The sequence below is a fragment of the Peromyscus californicus genome, unplaced genomic scaffold (assembly GCF_007827085.1).
Source record: "Peromyscus californicus insignis strain IS unplaced genomic scaffold, ASM782708v3 Scaffold_24__1_contigs__length_46423439, whole genome shotgun sequence".
In the NCBI taxonomy this organism is placed as follows: domain Eukaryota; kingdom Metazoa; phylum Chordata; class Mammalia; order Rodentia; family Cricetidae; genus Peromyscus; species Peromyscus californicus.
In genome coordinates, this window is record NW_026294535.1 from 6,716,409 (window position 1) to 6,733,046 (window position 16,638).

The 16,638-nt window shown below is 38.6% G+C and overlaps 1 protein-coding gene across 4 annotated transcripts in view; it reads left to right on the forward strand.

Annotated features, from left to right (window-relative positions):
- Nup37 (nucleoporin 37) overlaps positions 1-13,952 on the forward strand; it is a 34,276-nt gene extending 20,324 nt beyond the window's left edge. For all 4 annotated transcript variants that reach the window (XM_052753035.1, XM_052753036.1, XM_052753038.1 and 1 more), the window contains exons 6-10: positions 5,775-5,865; positions 9,863-10,044; positions 10,396-10,446; positions 12,637-12,730; positions 13,693-13,952. In XM_052753035.1, the coding sequence (XP_052608995.1) occupies positions 5,775-5,865; positions 9,863-10,044; positions 10,396-10,446; positions 12,637-12,730; positions 13,693-13,806 (532 nt within the window). In that variant the 3' untranslated portion in view covers positions 13,807-13,952. The remainder of the gene's footprint in view (positions 1-5,774; positions 5,866-9,862; positions 10,045-10,395; positions 10,447-12,636; positions 12,731-13,692) is intronic.
- The last annotated feature ends 2,686 nt before the right edge of the window (positions 13,953-16,638 follow it).

Consider the following 16,638-nt stretch of genomic DNA (forward strand, 5'->3'; position numbering starts at 1 on the left):
CTCCTTTCTTACTGTGTCTTCAGTAAAGACGTACACCTGCTTTCTCTAATCATCTAACATGAGTTACGTGGCGATTGATACGTAAGAAGGGAAATCTTCATTTTGCTATCACAACAATCAACGAAAAATGTATTTCTTGTCAACACAGGAGGTCCCATTCTTGCACACAGGGACATTATGAAAGTGCCTTCTCGTCCATACAACTGCATCTCTGCCCTGTTACTTTTGTTCTTTTCTATTTAATTAATCAGCACACCGATTCATGTGATCTACTCATGTCTTTAGAAACACTGTGGTTTGTGTTTTGGCTTTAATGGATACAGATGTGCCACTTAATGTCATCCATCCCTTCTTTTGTCTGTTGTTTAAAAACATGTGCTAGCAGAAATGTCCTTCTGTGACATACTTTCTAGCAGACAATGAGCTGCCAACTGAAATAGAGAATAAACAAATGAAAAGAACAGTGTGTTATACAGAAAATTTCTCTAGAGTTCTCCATCAGAATATCTACCACCAATTGTCAACTGAAAAGATCCTCGAAAATATCTATGGTATGCCAATACACAAGTTGTGGGATCTTTTAATTAATTAATTGTATGACAGTTACATTTTAATACCATATGGTAAGGATTTAACATTCTGTTGAAAAACAGCCTAAAATGTGGCGATGATTTCAGCAAAACACTAGAAAAACTAAAGCAATTATAACTCATAAACTCAGACCCAGTTAACCTTTGATCCTCCATGTTACAGCTAAATCTAACTTCTGTTTACAGGATGGTGTTGGAAAAGGATATTCTTTGTTATAGTTCAAATTGGGTGAAAACTGTTGTTTTCTCTCTCTTTGAAAATGGTGCTGTATCATCCACTTCTCTAGTGCCCTTTGGTTCATTGGAGATTAGCTTCTTGATAAGGACCTTAAAACCTTTACCTCTGAAATTTAATTGCAAACATTCATATATATGCACCTGTCCATTTCATACAACTTTGGCTTTTTGTCCCCAGTAATTTAACCTAACAGCATTTACACGTACTTTTATAAACTGCCTGTTTCTTTCCATGAGTTTGGTTATTTGTGTACTGAGAATGCTGTTTTGTTTGTTTGTTTGCCCTTTGAGGTGCTGGGTGTCTGACCTTAGACATGGTAAACAAGTGTTCTGTCACAGAGACAGGGAGACCCTACTCCTGGCTAAAGCTTTTCTCATTCTCTAGCGGACCAGTTTTTTTGAAAAATACTAGGAACACATTGTTGACAAGTAAATTTGGAACTATTAAGACCTGGGTTTCCAGATTTCAATGTCTTCTTGTGGAAAGCCCTCCTATCTGGGATGGACTATACCAGTGGATTTTAGAAAAGCAGAAAGCTGGGCATCTTAAAATCATACCTGCCACTCATTTTAATTCCTAACACATGAATGAAGAGTCATTTGATACTAGGGCAAAGCCCTTCCTTAGGTTATTAGTCCATTGACTACCATTGGACCATTCTTGCTCTTATGTGGACTTCATCATGTTCTCTCTCCCTCCATACATATGCCTCTCTCCTCTGGTTTTATAAGCAACTACCATAATAAAATAAAATACCTACAGTATAAATAGTATGTTTTTAAAGTCAGTTCAAAATGCATCACTATTGGATGATTTTCTTTGTGCTTGCTTGTCTCATATACCTAATTTAGATTTTTTAATATTAATTAGTTGCCATCAACATCACTTCATTAAAATAGCTTTCATTTTCATATTGTCAGTTTATAGAATTAAGTAATTAAACTAAGAAGCAAAAAGGTTTAAGTCACATACAAACAGTGCTTTGTAGGCAGAACACTCACAATCCATCTTGGTAACATACAACGATTGCACATGAGAGAACATTAGGAAATAGCTTCCTCTTATGATTTCATGGAGGGAAATAGGAAGAATCATCATAAGGAATCTGCTGCATATTAATGCCTCTACTATCTGCGTCGGGGTTTCTGTTGCCATGGTAGAACACCATGGCCAAAAGCAACTTGGGAAGAAAAGCTTGAACTCTCGGGTCATACTCCGTCATTAGGAAACTCAGGGCAGGAACCTGGAGTCAAGAACAAAAGCAGAAGCCTTGAAGGAATGGTGCTTACTGCCTTACTCTCCGTGAATTGCTCAGCCTGCTTTCTTACACGACTCAGAGTAGATTGTAGGTGGGCCCACCCACATCAGTCATTCATCAAGAACACGTCCCATGAACGTGCCTATGTCAGTCTAGATGGAGGCATTTCCCCAGCTGAGGCTTCTCTTCCCAGATAATTCTAGCTTGTGTCAAATTGACAAGCAAACAAACAAACAAACCACCAGGATCAAGACGTTTTCCGTTTTGTCTACATAGATCCATGCATAGATCGGGGAAGTGACATCAGATGCAGAGGGAAAGGACAATGATGGAAGAACTCTCTGTCTTAGGCCTGGAGAGACGGCTGGATGGTTAAGAGGACATGCTGCCCTTGTAGAGGACAGTTCTTGTAGAAAACAGCTTTGGTTCTTAGCGCCCACTTCAGGATGCTCAAAACCACCTAGAACTCTAGCTTTAGAGAAAGCTGATGCTTCTGGCTTCTGCGGTCACCACACACACAATTAAATAAAAAAATGAAGTCAGTCTTACAAAATTAGATCATCTGGAAAACTGCAGCTTTTGACATTCAGACAAGTGATGTTTTTTTACTAGGACGTAAGATGAAAGTTTTATCTTTTTAAGGAAGTAATTATAAGGAAATTTGTGTGAGAGAAGAACAAAATGTAGTATAGCTAACTTGGAAAACTGTTTGGCAGATGTCTGTCTTGCCAGAGTTAAATGCGTTTGTAAACCTGATCCACCAGTGCCATGCCTAGGTATGTACTGGGCAGACAGTAGGGATTGGGGGAGAAGCTGTGTGATGCAGAGGGGGCTGGGAGAGTGTTATATGGAGGTCTGTACTCACTATGGTTGGATGTGTACAGAAGAGTTACAGTGACATTTTTGGTAAGAACTTGTGAACCATCAGAGTATCTGGTGTGGTGTACTGAACTGAGAGTTCTGAAAGGAATGGAGAGATTATAACAGCATGCAATTGTGTTAGACATTTTCACAGAACAGGAAGGTGAGTAAAAGAAGCCAAAACAAAAAAGCACATACTATGTGGCTTTATTTTTATGCTATTTAAAAATAAGCTACCTCATTAGAAGTCATACTAGAGCCTTTTTTATCCTTTGTCAGAGAGTAAGGAACACAGCTAGAAAAGAGCGTGGGTGATGTGTGGTGCTGTGGGAATGCTCCAGATTTTGCTGCTGTTCTCTTTAGTGTATTCTGTGTTTTGTGTGATTAGGATTCATGTACCATTTGTGCGCATGATATACTTTAAAAAAAAAAAAAGAAAGAAATATGAAATTATCGGGTGGACTTAATATATTTGCTAGATGAACCATTTGGTAAAGATAGCAGATGAATTGAGCTCCACAAAAGGATTTCAGAGGACTTAATTATGGACTCTATCAAAAAGGGAAATAAGACATAACAACCTAAATTGTACCATCTGCAGCTAATTTAGTTAGGATAACTTATTTTAGTCCAATTTGTTGTATTTTGCATACTTAGTACTGAGATTATGTAACATTTGGGAATTATTGAATCAGTGTATAATTACAAACCATAAATCATTGTATCCTAGTCCTGTGAAATATGATCCATATGACCCTCCTCATGTTTGAGCTAGCTTTCTTTTTTTTTAAGGATCATCAGGTTCTGATCAGGATAAAATACTGCTGAAATTAGACTAAAATTTGGTTGATTAGACCACAATATACTTAGTTAATTGACTTATTTTCATAACTATCTCTATTTTTCACCTCTTTTGTCCTCTTTATTTGAAGGAGGAAAACATCATAAAAATATTTTGGCATGTATTTGCTCAATTTATATAAGAGCCAACAAAACTCAAATTCATTTTAAAATAAAATCAAGAGAATGGATGTTTTAGTCCACCCTCTATTGAGACTCATTGAATTGAGAAGACAAATTTCTACTATTCCAATAGTGATAAAATATATGCTAGCCCAATACTTTACTGTGGAAATGGCAATAAAGAAGAAAGATTTAGTTGACTTAATGTCAAATCTCCATTCTAGATATTGAAGGACAAAAGCTTAAACTCTTAGTGATTTGCTTTTTCAATTAAACCAAAACTATCTCCTTCATATAGTTAAAATAAATGAAAAGTGTCTTTTGGTAAAAGAAAAGATCTGCTTCTAATATTTAATCAAGTAGGTGATCCTGAAACATATGTGTGCTTGGTCCTGCCTCAGCTGAATGAGCCAGGCCCTGTTGACTCTCCATGGGAGGAGGCCTTACCCTTTCTGAGGAGTGAAGAGGGGTAGGTTGGGCTGGAGGAGTGGAGGGAGGGGGAACTGTAGTTGGTATGTAAAATTAATTAAAAAATGTGTGCTAGTTTATGTTACTATGATATTTCAAATTTGACATCTTATACTTTTTACAAATAAACTTTGCCTACTTTGCATTCCCATATTTTTAAAACTCTTTTAGTGTCCTAAAGAAAGTAGAACTATAAAACCTACAAGGGGGGGTCCTAATTAATGCTTTTGATTATTGGTTGTTATTAGGGGGTGTTAAGAATGGAATCCAGGGCCTTGTGCATGCTTAGCACACTCTCCACTGAGTTGCACCCCTTAGCTTTGAATGTGCTCACTTTAAGACCAGAATGCTGAGGCACTTTGCCACCCCAGTTATCGGACTGCTTTTCCTGCCGTGCGAAGTACTCAACACTCTGTAACAGTGGCTGGGTGAGACTCATGAGCTTCCCAAAAAGCATAGTTCCTGGGACAGTGCCATGCCTGAGATTTCTGAGATTAAAAAGCCACTGAGAGCCGGGCGGTGGTGGCGCACGCCTTTAATCCTAGCACTCGGGAGGCAGAGCCAGGCGGATCTCGGTGAGTTCAAGGCCAGCCTGGACTACCAAGTGAGTTCCAGGAAAGGCGCAAAGCTACACAGAGAAACCCTGTCTCGAAAAACCAAAAAAAAAAAAAAAAAGCCACTGAGATGAAGAGACCTATTTGTGAGTAAACTGATGCTCATGGATAGGCGGTAGAAAGAACTAAGTGCCTGTTTCTTTTGCCTAGCCTTACTCTGGTAACTGGTAAGCATGGCCAGCTTTAGGGAGAAAACATTAGAGAAGTCAGCTGGATCAGAATTTGTATGAGATGAGACATGCCCAAAGGTAGAAGGAATAAACACTATGGAATGGCTATGCACTAAATTCATGTCACCTCATATTTGCTTCTTCGTATGTTATTTTGAATATGGAAAGGCTGTTGTGTAGAGATTGATAAATATGTGTGTGTGTGTGTGTGTGTGTGTGTGTGTGTGTGTGTGTGTGTGTGTGTGTGTTTAAGCGCCCTTAATGGGAATAATTGTTCATTGAGATGCCTTAAGTAGGCATGCAACCTGATTAATGGCCTAGAAACATTGATTTTGCTTGCAGTGGATACATAAATAATTAATTAATGTTACTATGTTAGATGAATTAGAAAATATGTGACTGTTTCCATAATTGAGCATGGTAAAACTTAAATTCTTTATGCTACTTTGACATTTTTCGAAAGCAGTATTTTAATTTTCTCAGAGATGTTTATCAAATACAAATGCATGTAATAATCTGTAGTTAATGGCTTTAAATATGTTTGTCAAAGTTTCATTTATATGTTTTGGTAGTGATATATCAAGAATATTTAACATCAAACTCTTTTATTAGGATTTGGAGCTTGGAAGGAAAACAGACGGCTCACTTTCTTCTTCATTCTCCTGGAATGAGTGTGTGCTGGCACCCTGAGGAAACGTTTAAGGTTTTTATCTCTAACTTGGCTTTCCCTTACCAAGCCTAAAGGACATGCAAGGATGATCCCTATACCCCGTATGGAAAGACCCAGTGACTCCACTTCAGACACAGATGAGCACAAACGCATTGGAGTTAACACAGAGTCACCACTTGAATAGTTTCTCTAATATTGTTAGCTTTCTATAACCATCATTCATATATACAGAATATACTTTTCCTGGCCTTTGGCAGAGTACAGCCTAAAAATTGGTGCTCCATCTAGTTAGCAGTATGTGGTCTAAAAAAACAAAAAACAAAAGTTAAGTCCATGCTTATGAGCCATATATAAACAAGTGTGGTGTATGTACAGTGGCATAAGGCACATTTGTTCTGAATTAGTGGCGCCCAGTTGCTGTTCAAATTAAAGCTTCCTCAAATACTAAGGATACACTGAGTTCTTACTACTGCTGTTTAGCCTTAACTCATGGTGCAAACAGGAACCACTCAACAACCTTTCTCATTTGCCAGTGTGTTTTCCGTAGAACCTGAGTACCACGTTCATCTCAAAGTTAACCCTTCAGCATTTCCTGTACCACGCTCATTCTTGGCACCTCATTTTCATAGGCCTCTGATGTCTTCCTGTTTTTTTCAGTTCATCGCTGTATCCTCAATTTTGCACAAAAGGATAGTGTTGATTAAATCCAGCAAATGTGCAGTGGTAAAGCTTTTTCTCTTAACAATTATATTATTCCAACTTCTTTTTAAATTTTAAGCTTTCTCTTTTGTACGTTTTATTTCTAGATGTTTAGATATATTTCCTTTTTTCTAGCTTTCTTAAAATGAGAATACAAATTTATGTATTTCATTGTGGCATACATAGTTTGTTCTTGTTGATCACTGTATCCCACTTCCCTTCCATTGTCTTCCTGCCTTCCAGCCTGCTCTCCTTCCTGTCCTTCAACACCTCCATTGTTCCTCCGCGTCACATGTATTCTGTTACCTCCCCTTAATATCTCTGCTTCTTCACTTCTCATGGTCCTCTTTTTAGTTGTGTATGTTCATAAATATGTCTACTGATTACTGCTACGCTATTCAGAATAGCTAACAAATGGAGTAGCCTAAATGCCCATCAACAGTTGAATGAAGGAAATGTGGTGTATGTACACAGCTGGACTTTAGTGTTCAGCTACAGAGAGAAAGGAACTCACTACGTTTGCAGGGCAGTAGAATGGAAGTTGAAACCTGTGTTCAGTAAATAAGTTGGACTGAAGTTCATATTTTCTCCCAGATGCAGATCCTAGATTTGAACTTTCATATGTAGGTGTATATATGCCGGATGTCTAGGTCATCCAAGTCAGCCCTCTTTTAACTTTAGTTGTATTTCATCCCTAGTCTACCTCCAGAGTTTCATTAGTTACCAGTATTCTCTCAAATTTCCAGTGGTATTTCCAATGCATTAGCGGATTGTTTTTCCTTCGTTCTTAAATGGAGACAGTTTTCACATTGTTGATCACTTATTTCTTGAAACTAGTCCTGTTGAGTGTGTGTGTAGATAGATGTATATATGTCAACTTTTCTTACATTCTGATTGTGAATTGTGTTTACTCATTTTGTAAATAATTCAACAGCAAACTCCAAGCCACTCAACGACACTAAATGTTAGAACTCAGGATTTCTGATGCCACTTCCTACTCTTTGCATTCTGACACTATTACTTCACACTTCCAGGAGTGGCTTAACCTTTCTGTAATCAAAATTCAAAGAACGTTCTCAGAAAGAAAGAGCTTCACAGAGGAGATAAAGCACGTTCTTTGGACATTAGCTGTTAATACCATGTCTAACATAGTTGCAGCAATTTTTTCTACTATAGATGATATCCTAATGACATGTTTTCATGGGTCTAGGAAACAACTTCCATATTGTAATTTTTATAAAATTGGGATTCATTGTATAAATATGCATTTGATTACATATTTCATATATTGATAAAATTAGTTTATTAAACATCTAAAATTATTGGAATCTTAGAACAAGGAAATATTTAGGTGGTAACAGCCAATCTTTCTTGATTTAAGAATTCAATATTTACTAGATGCTTTGCACAACAAGCCTATAACTACTTTTTTCATGCCAGCTTGTATGTAGCTTACTAAAGATGCATTTCATGAGCCATCATGATATTTCAAACAAGACGTGCATTCATTAACAGTATACAACAATTTTGAAAGTCCCTTCATATATGAACTATCAGAATTAGAAAGATACCATAAAATTGAATAAAGTCTACACTTGAGGTTCTGGATGGGGAAGGTTCAAGTGAGGATTGACATTTCACATTAAGGTTGTATACTAGTTGCTCTCTTCATTGTTACAACAAACCCTGGCCAGAGTACCTTGAGAAAGAAAGGATTTCTTTTGATTTACTGTTCAAGGGGATATTCATCATTTAGGGAAGTCCTGACAGCAAGAGGCTGCTGGTCACATTGCATCTGCATTCAGTAAGCAGAGTGTGATAAATGCCAGCGCTCAGTTCGCTTTCTTCTTTTAGTGCAGTCCAGGACCCCAACACGTGGAATGATGCCACCCAAGGTCAAGGTGGATCCTCCCACTTCAACTAGCCTAATCTGGGTGGATGATCACTCTGAGGTGTGTCTGCTAGGCGATTCTACACCCTGTCAAGGTGACAATTGAAAGTAGCAGAAATATCAATCTAAAGATCCACCTGAGTCCTTTTCAAATTGTGTAGCCACCAGTCGATTTACAAGCAATGCACATGCTAGAAAGAAACCCAGTGTTCTAGGGTGGAACAGCATGTCAGTGAGTCACTGCGGAGTCCAGATCTCCTGGGCTGTCTAAGCCAATTGTAAAAGGTCAGATCAGGTGTCTGCCTTTAAGACGACTGAATCTATGTTCATGGTAGAGGGGGAGGAAGATACAAAAGTAAATTTGAGTTTTCCTGCATCATCACAAGGCATTTCACTAAGGTAACCGTGTGTATACATGTGAGGGAATCCTTCATCCTGTGATTCAAAAGTCAAAACTAGCAGGGAGAGGTGCTCTCTCTCCTGTACCTCAGTCTTTGGGAACATTCTGTTAGTAACACGTGCTCTCTCCCCCACAACAGTGAAAGGTTCTGTGTGCTAGCGATATAGCTTTAAAAAGAGAAGATTGCATTTTTATAAACTTGATTTTAAAATGTTTTTCAAATTTTATAGCCAACAGAAGTAGAATTACCAACAGTACACATGCTTCATTTGTACCTCCAGCATCATCCGCCTTTTCTGTTTGGGCATCTGCAAGCTCTGGACAGTTGCTCCCATCTTTGCCAGGATTAGCTTTTTCCTGTGGATACTTTGTAAAGACCTTTATAAGCTTGGGACCTGACTTTGCAGGAGCCAGGTTAGCAGATGGACATGTGGTTCTTCTCTGTGGCTTGGCCTTATTTCCTTTAGTATCGACTTCAGCGTTTTTGGTTTTGTTTTGTTTTGTTTCTTGGACATTATAGAGGTAGGACAAAGGTAGTAAACTTCAGGACACAGTGGTACCCAGCATTGGTTCATCTTACAAGTAAGGGAACTGCCAGTCACATAGCAGTTATTCACTTTTAAGTGGAAGAAGCAGCCACCTTTCTATCCAGACCTGTCTGTCTTCTTTGGCTGTTCCATGCTGCCTTCCATTTGTCTATGGAAAAATCTAAATTGTATGGAGATGTGTAATATAATCGCCTATCAAAGATACATAATGGCCTTTCATAACTAACTTAAAGGTAGCTTTCCCTAGAGTGTTAATCTGGTCTTCCTAGTGATAAAGCTGATACCGTAAAATTTAACTGACCTTTCTTGTTTCTTTTTGACAATGCTTTTACATAACCTCTCAATTCTTAAGCATTTGACTTGTTTGTGATATACGTATGTATGTATGTATATTTGTGTGTGTGTTTATTTTTTGACATTGAACCTCTGCTTCTTTCTCAAATTTAGCTAATGAGATAACATGGAGTGTCCTTCTTTCTCCCTGGATTACAGCTGATGGTTGCAGAGAAGAATGGAACAATCCGGTTTTATGATCTAATGGCCCAACAGGCGATTTTATCTCTTCAGTCGGAACAGATACCCTTAATGTCAGCACACTGGTGCTTGAAAAACACCTTCAAAGTTGGTGCTGTTGCAGGAAATGATTGGATAATTTGGGATATCACTCGGTCCAGGTAGTTATTTAGTATATCTATCTGTTACATTACATAAATATGTTGTTAAATGACCCATTGGGTCATTCTTGTACATACAGGCCTCCTTGTACAATGAAAGCCAGTCTCTCCTGTAGAAGGGCAAGAATTCTGGGAGTGTTAGAAAAAAAGAAAAATGCCAATCCTGTGTTGCCCTAGAGTGGTTCAAAGTCATAGCCATTGTTTTCTATTTCCAATTGAGTGCTTACTTGGAATTTTGTTGTAGCTTAAATGTATTGGGCTTCAAAGAGAAAACACCTTTAAAACTTCTATTTAAGTTTATCTGCTTGAGTCTAACACATAATTTACACAGTGCAAACTCTTGTTTTATAGTTATCCTCAAGAGACCAGACCTGTTCACATGGATCGAGCACACTTATTTAGGTAATTTACAGTTTTTGTTGGAGTTGTATGAATCCTTGATTTGGTGGTATGCCGCTACCGGAATAATTCACCAGCCCTTGCAGTAGAGTTTGGCGGTTGATTTGCTTTGTCTGGTTGCTTCATACGGGTTATCTTGCTTTCCCTACTACGTAGTTGCTTAGTCTGGCTTTAGGCAAACAGGAAATCTACTTTTCAAATACTTAGAAAATTGTTATCGTTCACAGAGAACATGTAGCCAGTCTACCAGTACTACCCCAATGTTGGGATAGATTATGCTTCCTCCTTGTTTGTGCTGATAAATACAAATATACATAGACCCATGTTTACATACAAATATCACTATTTTAAACAAGGTCATGCCAACTAGTATGAATCTTTAACATGCTGAAGTTTAGTTTTGTTTTGTTTTTCACTTAAATTAATATTTCTTGGTTTTTGTCATTGTATTCCATTATATAGTCATTAAGCAGCCTTAAGTAATAGAAAAAGCAAATAACCAGACTGAAAACAGGGAGACATTTGAAATTTGCTGCTTTTTTTAAAATCAAGTCTGAAATATTCCTAATAAAATCATGGAGACTCCATTATTATTAAGAATGAAATATATTCATCATAGTATTAGAATTCCATAGATTAGGGTCTGGAGAGATGGCTCAGCGGTTAAGAGCACTGACTGCTCTTCCAGAGGACCCAAGTTCAGTTCTCAACACCCACATGGCAGCTTGCACCTGTCTGTAACTCCAGTTCCAGGGCTTCTGACACCTTCATACAGACATGCATGCAGTCAAAACACCAATGAACATAAAAATAAATTTTTAAAATTCCATAGATTATCAAATAATCCAAATTTCAGAGATATGAGCAAATATGTTTTTAAATCAATGAATATGTATGGTTTTTGAGAATGCTAAAGAAGGGAGTTCTCAGAAGAGTTAGAATCACCTTCTCAGCGTGATTTAGCAGCTCTTCCATATCATTAAAAACTCAGACAGCCGGGCGGTGGTGGCGCACGCCTTTAATCCCAGCACTCGGGAGGCAGAGCCAGGCGGATCTCTGTGAGTTTGAGGACAGCCTGGTCTCCAAAGCGAGTTTCAGGAAAGGCGCAAAGCTACACAGAGAAACCCTGTCTCGAAAAACCAAAAAAAAAAAAAAACTCAGACAATGCTAGGGAGATGGTGCAGTGGGTAAAAGCACTTGCTGTGCAGGCATTGAGACCTGGGTTCCAATCTCCAGCACCTCCCCAGCATGGGAAAGTGGAGACAGGTGGATCCTGGCTCAGTGGCCTGTGAGCCTATAAGGCATCGTGAGCTGCTGGCCCAGTGAGATGCCCTGTCTTTAGGAAGGAGACTAATAGAAGATATTGGATGTGTTCCTCTGGCTAGATAGCTTAGTCTGGTGCCACACTGCCTAAGATCACAGGAGAAAACGGAGCACTCCCATATTGGTTGGGGATTGCTGTGGCTTTCTTGTGTCAATTATATCTCATTCCCCTGGAGTTGGACACTAAAGGAACAGAGCTGAGATTCACTTGGCATAGACAAAGGACAGAGGAGCTGTTGGACAGTTAATAGTGTCTGAGATAGATATTTATTGTCAAAGAATTCTTTTCCTTGTGCCTTCTCCACCACACCGGCAGTCCTAGTCACCTGTCATGTCCACACTAGCGTTTGCTGACTCAGGGAATACAGCAATTTCCCCTGAGATACCTGAAGGCCTGAGCAGTTGAAGTGGTTATGCCATCCCAGGTGACCTAAACACAAAGGTAGCACGTGAATTTAAAAGAAATGTCAACGAGTAGGGCTACAGAGATGGCTCGGCCATTAAGAACACTGGCTGTTCTTCCAGAGGATCTTGGTTTGATCTCAGTACCCACATGACAGATCACAACTGTTTTGATCTTTAGAATCTCTTTACATGGCTGATGCCTTGTGTGTCCATCTGTAGAGACTGTGTTAACCTTGCATAATGTTCGAACTTAGTCCTGTGACTCATAGTGAGCACTCAAGAAATATACAGAACAGGGTAGTATTCATAGCTGAATAAGCTGGAACTCTACATGGAAAGCCATATTAACACATTTAGAATTATGAAATTACTGCTTTTGCACAGACAGACAGATATAACCTGTTTTAGAAAAACTTAAAATTGCCTGCAAGATAATGCTTATTGTTATGCTTTCTTATTTCTTAGGTGGTCTGCAATCAGTGAAAACTTATTTGCAACCACTGGATATCCTGGCAAAATGGCAAGTCAGTTTCAAATTCATCATTTAGGACACTCTCAGGTAATATGAAAATGTTTCATGGCATTTGTGGGTAGTTGTTTTTTTTGGGGTTTTTTAAACAAGATTTTTGACTTTCTTATCCATAGCTCCCAAATTTATAGTTAGTAACTAAAAATAGGTATGTCTGCTATCTACTTAAACTGAAAGGTTTTTTTTTATGTTTGATCACCAGTAGCATCAGATTATTTTTCTTCAAAATTAATGTAAAATTTTATTATTCCATCTGCGTTTTATCTCTCATTTTAGTATATCAATTTTGTTTGCTTCGTTTGTATAGACTGCAAAAATATTTGATTCTGGACTGTACCCATTATTCATAGGTGGCTTAGGTTTTCATTCAAGTCAGGTGTAAGTAGATAATTTGTATTTTATCATTATTATGCTTCTATTACATAGTTTTCAGTACATTTCTTACTTTGAGTGTTTTGCCTGCATGTGTATATATGCACCACCTGCATGCCTGGTGCCTGTGGAGGTCAGAAAGGGGCATTGGATCCCCTAGAACTGGAGTTAGGGATGGTTGTGAACAGCCAGCATGGGGGGCTAGGTATTGAAGCGTGGATCCTCTAAAATGCTCTTAGCCACTGAGCTTTCTTAGCCCCATTTCTTTCTTATAGAAGTAGTTTAGGAGCTGGCAAAGAGTCCACCGCTCTGTAGTTACTTTTCTGCACATGTATCATGCTTGCAGAGGGAGGAGCGCCTCTGCAGTCTGTCTGAACGCCTTCCACATCTGGTGCACTCTTCAGATCTCTCCTCTGACTCGCAGGGGATAATAGTTGGAGGAGTAACATCTCTTACTACAATGATGACAATTATTTTATCAGCACTTACCAAGCAGTTATTAAATGTAAAACACATTTCTTTAAAAAAAAAAAAAAGAAGAAGAAGAAAGATAGACAGTAGTTTTCCCTTTTTTGAGTTGAGAATTCACTGTGCTTCTTCAATTCTTCACATATTTTCAGCCCATCCTCACTGGTTCTGTAGCTGTCGGATCTGGTCTTTCCTGGCATAGAACACTCCCACTGTGTGCAGTTGGAGGAGACCACAAGCTCTTGTTTTGGGTGACAGAAATATGATTTTCCTCTGTATTTTTGATCCTACACTTTGTATTTTTAGTATATATTTTGGAGAAATCCTTATTTTTGTATCAAATATACTGTAAATCTAAAAATGTCTCAGTTGTCTTTTCTGATAAATAAAATTATGGAGACTTCTTGAAAAATATTTTCTTGTTGTTCTTTGTTGCATACCAGATGTGTGTGTACATGTGCCCAAGTGTTTGTGATCATCTTGTAAGAATTGTGTCATGAACTTACCAGCTCGGCTCCAAAGAAAAGGTGACTAGGAACAAATGACAGACTTTGTTAGCAGAGTATTGAAAGTCTACATCCTGGTTTCTACACTTTGAATGTGTATATCCTTTTCCTAATTGTCAGAGATAAAAACATTGAGAACCCAAAGGTTAATCAGCTGCACCACCGTATTTGAAAATTGTTATCTTACGCTTAGGAAGTGATGTAAAAACAAAGTTCGTTGTATTTAGGGATCCAGTTTGGTGACATGAGTATGCTGAAGTTGGGATCTAGGATGGGTTGCCAAGAGTAAATTAATCCAGAATGTAAAATTGGTCTAATGAAATTATCTAGTATAATTGCCATCTGTTTATTAAAAGTAACTATATTGAGAAAAGGTATACATGTTTAAATATAGTTTTTCCAAAAATGCACAGGAGGTATTAACCTATAAGGGGAGAAAATGCAGTTTCCAGTTGTAAATTCTGTATTTCTATACAATAAGACATTTTCTAGAAGTGAGAGGGATTCCTTGATCTCTTAGTTGAAAGAATTAAAGTTCACTGTTGCCCTTAGTTACACAGGTTGGAGGACGCTTTCCAACTGCTCACCTCTTACACCGTATTATAGTCTTTGCAACGGTAATATGGATCTCTTTCCTCAGTAAGCCTGCTCTTGGAAATGTGTTTCCATTAGGCGAATACAGAAGCCGTAATCCAAGGGGGTTGCCAATAGCTCTGGGCCAGCCTGTGCTACAGACTTAGACCTTGTCAATAGATGAGTGGGTGGGTGGGTCGATGGATGGATGGATGGACAGACAGATAGGAAAGTCAGACGGACTGAAATGGGAGGAAATGTCCTTGGGGAGTTGTTAGTCATCACTGGTTCTTGATAAGTAACTTGGGTTCTGATACTGTGTGTTTCCCAAGTTTAGTTTTTCTGTTTTTGTTTATAAATATGTCTGAGAGGGTTTCCCTCCTTTTGAAGTTCAGTTTCCCTCAAGACAGCTTCACTCACAGGCATCATGGAGAGAGAGAAGTTGTGCTTTTATGTTAGAACTTGTGTTGTTCAGCACGGTTGAGCAGTCAGGATCTCAGAAGCCTGCAGGATATCAGAACTAATCCTATTCTTTCAGGATGATGCAGTCAGAGTCTGCTTTTGATGATCTGGTTGTTGAAAAGTATCAGTGTCTGTCTCATGCCAAAACACAGTATCACATACTCGTGTTTGTTTACTTTGATAATTTGTGATTATGTATTGACAGTGACCTAGATATGTTCCCGTAGCTGTTTTATATCTCGTCAGTAAAGAAAAAAACATTGAAGTCTTTTTTGCACATATGTGGCTTGTTTGTTTTTGTTGCTTTGGTTACTTCTAATTTATCCAAAATCAGACATTACCCCAGAAATGCTGAGGGAGTTATAAGACACTGTTATCCCCAAGCTCCTTTTAATGTTTCTAAGAAATAGCTATTCCAGACTATTTCCATAATTTCCTATAGCAGAAACATGTTTTGCAAAGTGGGAATGGTGGTTTTGATTGCTGCATCCTCAGTTTCCCTTAGAGGAGCTCAGCTGAGTCCTTAGAGGCAGCATTCTGCTCCGGTGTGTCTTTAACACTACCTGTGTGCTTGGTAACAGGACAGGAGCAAGCAGGTTCTTTAATAGTACACCTTGCTGACTCAAAAACATCTACACCTTTAAATGTGAGTGTACATTTAAAGAACTATAACCTTAACGCACAGGTTTGTTTGTTATTTTATTATGCTTAAATATTTTTTCTAAATTGATGTCATTTACCCCTTCCCTTTCTCCCTCCAAATCCTCTGATGTACCCACTTCCTACCCCTGCTCTCTTTCAAATTTACAGACTCCTTTTTTATCCCTAAACACATAAATACAGTCTCTTCAGTCTGTATAATGTTACTTGTGTGTGTAGGTTTTGGAGGTTGACCATTGGGTACTGATAACCAGCGGGTGTGCTCTTCCCTGGAGAAGACTGTCTCTCCCGCTCTCAGCGTTCATTAGTTACCTGGAGTTCCTTGTGGAGAGCTGAGGCCTCCTGGCCTCTTGTTGTCCTTGTTCAGCTCATGCTGAGGCAGTCACGTTGGTGAGACGTTATGGGTGTAGCTTCTGACGTTACTAGGAGACACAATCTCACAGCAAACTCCTGATCCTCTGGCTCTCACAGTCTTTCCTCCTGCTCTTCTGCAGCGTTCACCTGAACCTTAAGTGTGGGAGTTACGTTATAATGTAATGTATCAGTTGGAACTGATCTCCACAACTGCGCATTTGGATCAGTTGTAGTGTTCTATCACGGTTCCATCTGTTGCTAAGAGAAGTTTCCTTAATGAGGGTTGAGAACTACACTTATCTGTGGTGATATTTTATTTGTGCTGAAATGTGATATTTTATTTGTATGTTAATAAATAAAGTTTGCCAGGAGATCAGAGGTCATTCATAGTCAACCATATTCAGAAGTCAGGCAGTTTTAGCACGCACCCTCAATTCGATCACATGGCAGGCAGAGTCTCTGTGTGTTCAAGGACACAGCCAAGCATGGTGACACACACCTTTAATCCAAGTACCAACCATAGAGACCTGGAGGTCTGTCTGT